The sequence below is a fragment of the Cucurbita pepo genome, chromosome 3 (genome assembly GCF_057944985.1).
Source record: "Cucurbita pepo subsp. pepo isolate OVF chromosome 3, ASM5794498v1, whole genome shotgun sequence".
NCBI lineage: Eukaryota > Viridiplantae > Streptophyta > Magnoliopsida > Cucurbitales > Cucurbitaceae > Cucurbita > Cucurbita pepo.
In genome coordinates this window covers 17,297,356-17,304,489 of record NC_141800.1, presented here as the reverse complement: position 1 = coordinate 17,304,489, position 7,134 = coordinate 17,297,356, and the positions used below count along the sequence as shown (strand labels likewise).

Here is a 7,134-nt window from a genome sequence, read left to right as displayed (position 1 = left end):
ATTTGGACGGTTACCTCTCAGTATAATAATTGTGAAGTATTAAACGGTTGTTTATTTTTTTTTTCTTTATTACATAATAAAATATTGAATAATATAATAATTAATAATTTTATCTGTTTTTTTAAAATAATTTATATACGTTCAAATATGCTTACATTCACATTAAGAGACATTTTAAGCGTTATTCTTACAAAATAAATAAATAAGCGAGGGAGCGTGACGAGGTCGAAAGCACATGAGCGCGTGAATCACACGCGGCTGTAAAGCGATTCAAAGTCGGATTCTGATTCCATTAATCACGAGGCGCGCCAAAGCTCGATGACCGGAGCAATATCAACCGTCGGCTTATTTAATCCGACGGTCACAAATGATTTCCGTCGTCTTCCATTATATCCTCACCACGCGCTCGTCGTCCTCCTTCTGGGTAATCCCTAATTGGTTCGGACTCTCAGCTTAGATCTCTTCCGATCGCTTCGCAATACCGACAGAAAGACCTCAGGAATTTGAATTTCAAGAATCCAAGAATGGTTATTCTCTAGCTTAGATCTATTTCGGAACGGTCAGTAGTTTCTTCAATCTTCTTGTTCTTCCTCAGTTTCGAAGTTCTTGGTTTTTATTTCTTGATTCTTTTTTACATTTTTAGTTCTATTGCTCCGTGATTGTTGTGTATGGAGATTCGAACCATTGCCTGTTTCTTGAATTTCTTGAGGAATTCAAGTCATGATGGAAAAATGAAAGAAATGGAAAAAGTTTGTAGAACTGTTAGGGCCAGCGTGGATATTTTGGTTCTAAATTTGCATCAGAAAGCGTTGGTATGGTTCTTAGCGTCGTTGTGTTCGAGTTAGTTTACTACTGACGTCTCTTATATGCACGGCAAAGAATTGAAGAGATGATGTATGAAAGTTTCAATTACGTCTTCTTAGCTTAATCCGATTCTAGGTTTGGCGGTTTCTGTTATTGCAAGCAAAGTACAAAATATGGAGATAGTAATTTTGGTACTGTCGTTTATGGCTTCTTAACTTGACTTACACATCTGCCGGTTGTTTTAAGAATCTACAGCAATTCAGACAAGTTTCCTCATCAAATACATATTTCCTTCAGATGTTCTTGGGTTAAAAATGGAAGTAAATTCTGCTTTGACTTGTATGTATGTTGTTTTATGCACTGACTTCTTGAAAAATATGATTGCAGGTTTGTAAAATTCGAACGATCCTACAACGCAATTCGATTATCTTGGGGCATACTTAATTTTCAAATGGCAGATACAATATCTAGTTTCTGGGGTCCTGTCACATCTCCCGAGTGGTGCGAAAGCAACTATGTCTACTCTTCTTATATTGCCGAATTCTTCAACACGATATCGAATATTCCATGCCTCATTTTAGCACTTATTGGTCTCGTAAATGCCTTGAGACAAAGGTTTGAGAAGAGGTTTAGTGTTCTTCACATATCGAATATGATCCTTTCCATTGGAAGCATGCTGTATCATGCTACCTTGCAACGAGTGTAAGTCTTCTACCTTTATTTTGAAGAATAAAGAATGAAGATGATTATGTGATCGTCCTATTTTTTCGCTTGGAATTTTGTATTAATTGCTTGAGTTGAAGTGTTAATTTTAGTATGTATAGGTTGTGAATAAAAAAGTCGATATAAGATAGATTCCACGAGTGATCAAATTACAAAACGATGTTGTGTGGAGTTAAGGGACGAACTACTTTGGATCCTCTTTGAGCTTTTCCTTTCAGGCTCCCCCTCAAGGTTTTTAGAACGCGTTTACTAGGGAAAAGTTTCCACACCCTTATAAAGAATGTTTCGTTCTCTTCTCCAACCGATGTGGGATTTCATAGTTTACGTCTACGAACTTATTTTAGTTAACGCGCACACACTCGCAAAAAGAAGAAGTTAGAACTGTCTAGGCATTTCATTCTTGATTGGAATTCATGCTCTCATCTCTGATTTTATATTTTTCTAATGTGTTAGGAGTTGCAACTTTTTACGCCCCCTCTACTGAGGTCTGGTACATGTCATGATGAGTGCCCTGTAAAATTATTTCTTCTGGAGCTTTTATGGTGTATTTCTATGAATAGTATTCATAAATGTTCTTGTGAACGTTAATTATCGCTCGTGGATGCATAACTTGATTATGCCATCAAATTTATGAATGTTTTTAGCATTGGCTTGCATGCTCTGTCAAATCTTCATTCATTATAAGTATTCATAAATGTTCTTATGAACGTTAATTATTGCTTGTCGACGCATAACTTCATATTATGCCATCAAACTTTACAAATGTTTTTAGCATTGGCTTGCATGTTCTATCAAATCTTCATCCATTATAACATCTATTCAACTCTAAACTTATTTTCAGACAACAGCAAGGCGATGAAACACCTATGGTATGGGAAATGCTCCTCTATATCTACATCCTTTATTCGCCCGATTGGCACTACCGAAGCACGATGCCAACGTTCTTGTTTCTATATGGAGCTGCCTTTGCTGTTGCTCATGCAATCGTCCGTTTTGGAGCAGGCTTTAAGGTACACTATGCAATACTATGTCTCCTCTGCATCCCAAGAATGTACAAGTACTATATTCACACGAACGACATACACGCTAAGCGGCTAGCAAAATTATACTTGACAACCATCTCTCTTGGGACTGTTTGCTGGCTTTTTGATCGCTTATACTGCAAGAACATCTCTAGCTGGTATATAAACCCACAGGGTCATGCATTATGGCATGTATTAATGGGGTTCAATTCTTATTTCGCCAATACATTCTTAATGTTTTGTCGTGCTCAACAACTAGAATGGAACCCGAGAGTAGTCCACTTTTGGGGATTGTTTCCATACGTGAAGATTCAAAAACCAAAGAGCCAGTGACCGATGGATGGTTGGAAGGAAAAAACGACATTCTTTTAATCATGAAATGATGGGTTTTTGGTTTTTGGTTCTTGGTTCTTGGTTCTTGGCTGGTTACTATGAATAGGATTAGACATTCTTTTACCCTCTCCCTGGCCCTTCTTTGCCTTCTCATTATGGATGTAAATCATACTCAGAATGTCTGTGTCATTGATTTAGATTGGGTTTTTCTGCAGCTGTAAACTTGTGTTCTTTCTTTCTTTCTTTCTTTCTTCTTTCCAGTTTTACTGTTCTTATAGGAAATGTGTTTTTTCTTTAGTATTTTCATTCATTTGCAATAGAATTGTCTTCCAAAAGGATGTTCCCCTTGGGGTTTAGTTTCACAATTTTGAAAGGTCTTTACATATTCACTTGGAACTCTTTTAGTGTGCAATGGATCATGCCAAAGTTTGATGGTTATACTTGTAAACTCACAATATTAGCTTTCTTTACTTGAGGGCTTAATGTTTCGATACGTTTTCTTTTACTACGGGTTAATGCATAGCTTAACTTATTAAGAGATTTCTTTAACTACGAGATAAGACATATCCTTAATCGAGAGGTCTCTCTATTCCATTTGTTGAACTAAGAAAATAATTTATATTTAGTTTTGATATTTTGTATCAATTTAAATTTCATGTGTCGATTAAATGCATAACTTTTAAATCCTAAACCGATCTCCTAGAAGAAAGACATAGTAGGTTCTTCACTATCTCTAGTCATAACTAGAACCGATCTACATGGCAAGACTACTAGTTTTTATATCCTGAAGGAGTATCCATTTTTATTAAATTTGAGTAATTTTTTAATCTTCTAACCTCACTCTATTTTTCTTTTCATTTATTTATTTATAAAGATTGTGATAATTTTTCTAAATTTTGAAGGACTAATTTTTATATGATTTCAAGCTAATTTTAAATGATAGCCAAAAAAAAAAATTTTGAATAATTGTAAAATATTTAAATTGATGTGTATATATATATATACGCGTTAGGTCTGGCTCCCAGTTCGCAGCAGAGAACAAGTATGTAAATCAGGCCGTTTCTCGAGAGTGATTCTAGGACTTATCAACGAATTTTTGTTGAGTCAACAACATTCCTTTCAAAACACAAAAGTCAGAGGTAGTGCTCATTGGCCCAACGAACAAATTGCCTCCTTGCTATCTTAAAAAAGAAAGCGTCCGCAGCAGCTTATGTAGTGGTCAGCCGACAGAAAGCTCATTAAGCTTCGCTTCCCTGACCCTATTCAAACTCGAGAATTTGGGTGACCGGTACCTCTACCAGGGAAGAAGCTTAGATCCAATCGAACTCATGGTAGGAATTCCTCTGCACGCTTTCATATAGAGAGGTCGATAATAGACCTCATTTCATGCCTATAGACGAAATCTATATATATATATATATATATTTTGCCTCGTAATATGAATTATGAATAATAATAATAAAAAGGAAGGGTAGATTTGAACCTACAAACCATAAAGAGTTGAAATATCATGAGGACAGTATAATGTAAAAGTGAACAAAACCTTATGAGTCAGAATCTGGTAATAATGATCTAAAGCTGTAAGAACTTGGAACAACCTTAATCAGTCAAAAAAGAGAACTGGCAAGGGAAGCTCAGAGAGGGATGGTATTAACAATGGCGTCTAACAGCTTCTCTTCCAACTTCTTTTCATCAACCCACATGGAACTCTGCCTTCTTATTACCTCGTTCTTTTCTTTCTTCTTCTCTTCTCTCTTCTTTTCCATCATTCTCCAATGCTCAAGCTTCTCACCTCTTTCTTTCATCTACATCACATCAAGCGAATCGCATTAGATGATTGTACGAATCTAATCGTAACGGATATCATCGTCGTATCGAAGAATGAAATGCAAGAACAAGATAATATTTTCTATCCTTTTGAACTAATATCCTGCTGCTTAGCTTAAGAAGTGATTTCAAGATGGTCAAACCGATGTTCACATAGGCTAGGTGTCACGGTCATGCTTGTTCAAGGCGTGTTGACCCTAGCATGCTGAAATGCCTAATTGACTTCTGTCCTTGTTTTTTTGTTGGAGAAATTCCTACCAAGCATAAACTAGGCATTACATGCACCACGTAAAAGAGTATATATCAATCGAATCGATTCAGTAAACATGGCTATGGAATGTCAATACGATACGACGTAAGATGAATTTAATGAAATCATGATCTAAGATCAGAATAATAATCATAAACTAATCATACGCAGTCATTCAGAAAGAACACATTATATGAAAAATCAAGCCCCTTATTCCAAGCAATGTCAATTTGGAAGTTAATCTAAGAATAGGGAGACGTGAGAGGGTGGCCAAGTCCTTTCAAGTTTGGTCATCTTTTCACTTGAACACAAGATTTGGTGACCAGGATTCGGTCCTCTCTCGATAAGGAGGAAGAACAAAGCTCTCCTCGCCAAATGAATATGGAGATATCATTATGAAGAAAATGTTTTACAAAGAAATTTTATAAGGGCTAAATATACTCCTACATCAAACAAAAATCACCCCTCCATCTACTACAAAAGGGCCTTGAAAGTACATAAAGAAACATCAAAACTTCATCACCAACCGAACCTGCCATAAGGTGGGTGATGGGGGATGCACATGGATTGAAAATACCACGCTAGCCTTGAAGTACAGGCTCTCTCATAGCAAAAAAGCCACGATTAAAGAAACGTGGAATATTGTCAACGAATTTTGAGACCTAAAGCTTAGTAGGAATTTAAAGGATAATGAAGCAACAGAGTGGGCCGAATTAAGCCTTAACCTTGTCCCTATGGCATTGTCAAACAAAGTAGACTCACTGACTTGGCTACCCGATGGAATTTAAAGTTTTAAAAAAACCCCAAAAGTGCTTATTACTTCACTAAACACCTTAAAAAATCATCCAACTTCGTTGTACCAAATTTTAGAACTTTTAGTTCAAAAGCTCCACAAGGACTCAATTTGTTGTGACCCTTGGAGGCTCAATTTTAGTTCAAAAGCTCCACACAGTTACTCAATCAGCAAGTCAAATTAAAAGTTCCTAATCGAAATCTTCGTTAACCTCATGGTTTTAAAACGTGTCTACTAGGAAGAGGTTTCCACACTCATATAAGAAATGTTTCGTTTACCTCTCCAATTGATGTAAGATCTCACAATCTCACAATCTACCCCGTTGGAAAACAGCGTCCTCGCTGGCGGTGCCTGTTGTTTGGTTATGATACCATTTGTAACAGCAAAACCCACCACTAGCAGATATTGTCTGCTTTTGCCTATAACGTATCGCCCTCAGCCTCAGGTTTTTAAAAGGCGTCTGCTAGGGAGAGGTCCCCATTTGTAAAACGCGGTTTGTAGGGGAGGTCTCTACACCCTTATAGAGTAAAGGGTGTTTCATTCCCCTCTCCAATCGACGTGGATCTTACACTATAAGAGTAAATATACAAATTCAATCCAGGAAACTGTTCGACTGAGCATGAGACAAGAGATTGCACTTCTCCCAATCATTGAAAGAAAAATGAATAGATTGCTCTTTGAATCCAAATAGATTGGAAGATGCAACGGATGCATTTCCAATCAAATTCTTTCCAATTAAGATCTTCAAACAATAATATCTCACGATGTAAATGTTCAAGAAGATAAGGAAACCACTTACCAAAGTCCGTCGGAACTCTTCATCAGCAACCTTACGCTCTTCGGCTCGGGCTTTCGCAGCTTCGGCTTTAAGCTTCTTGCGTTCCTCATTGGCAACCCTAAGCGCCTCTCTCTTGGCTTCATCCTTGCGCTGCTTTTCGAGCCTCAAGAGTTCGACCTCCTGGATGTAATTCTTGCGCACCTGCTTCACCTGCTTCGCGTAGTCCCTTCGGAGCAGAGCGAGTTTGGCCTGCGCTTCCTCAGGGTCTTTCGGCGCCTCCCAGCTTCCAACAAAGGCGCTCGCCTCCAAGTATGTGTGCGTCTGCTGGTGATTGTTATGGTGAGTGGACTTGATGGAAGTGGAGAAGGAGCGTAGAAGGTTATTGGAGAGATTGGTCGCAGTGCGGATCGCAGAACGAGAGGTTAACGCCATTGATGACTGTGATGGTAGAGGCACGAGCTTCTGGGCCTTGAAGAAGGTTTAACCTTTGTTTACTCTCCTTGAGGCTCTCGTGTTGTAAATATAAACGACACATCTTTTGCACTTCATAGTGATTCGACATGTCGACCAACTATGGTTTTCTAGGCGGCGATATTTAAGTTAT

The 7,134-nt window shown here is 37.8% G+C and overlaps 2 protein-coding genes across 2 annotated transcripts; one reads left to right on the top strand and one right to left on the bottom strand.

The window, feature by feature from the left end:
• Window positions 1–212: 212 nt before the first annotated feature.
• LOC111789635 (alkaline ceramidase-like) lies at window positions 213–3,179 on the top strand. Its single transcript, XM_023670269.2, has 3 exons — window positions 213–559; window positions 1,192–1,506; window positions 2,369–3,179. The coding sequence occupies exons 2-3, from the start codon at window positions 1,256–1,258 to the stop codon at window positions 2,880–2,882; spliced, it is 765 nt and encodes a 254-aa protein (XP_023526037.1). The 5' UTR covers window positions 213–559; window positions 1,192–1,255; the 3' UTR covers window positions 2,883–3,179.
• A 1,179-nt stretch (window positions 3,180–4,358) lies between these two features.
• On the bottom strand, window positions 4,359–7,042 carry LOC111789797 (stress response NST1-like protein). The gene is made up of 2 exons (XM_023670487.2): window positions 6,552–7,042; window positions 4,359–4,687 (listed from the first exon to the last, which is right to left on the bottom strand). Exons 1-2 carry the CDS (start codon window positions 6,960–6,962, stop codon window positions 4,517–4,519), a joined length of 582 nt encoding a protein of 193 aa, XP_023526255.1. The 5' UTR covers window positions 6,963–7,042; the 3' UTR covers window positions 4,359–4,516.
• Between the last annotated feature and the right edge of the window lie 92 nt (window positions 7,043–7,134).

Bases quoted from the DNA above. Each gene is read 5' to 3' on its own strand.
- LOC111789635 (XM_023670269.2), top strand. From the start codon at position 1,256: ATGGCAGATACAATATCTAGTTTCTGGGGTCCTGTCACATCTCCCGAG. The intron at 1,507-2,368 runs GTAAGTCTTCTA...ACTTATTTTCAG, and splicing joins CATGCTACCTTGCAACGAGT to ACAACAGCAAGGCGATGAAA.
- LOC111789797 (XM_023670487.2), bottom strand. From the start codon at position 6,962: ATGGCGTTAACCTCTCGTTCTGCGATCCGCACTGCGACCAATCTCTCC. The intron at 4,688-6,551 runs GTAAGTGGTTTC...GATGTGATGTAG, and splicing joins AAGAGTTCCGACGGACTTTG to ATGAAAGAAAGAGGTGAGAA.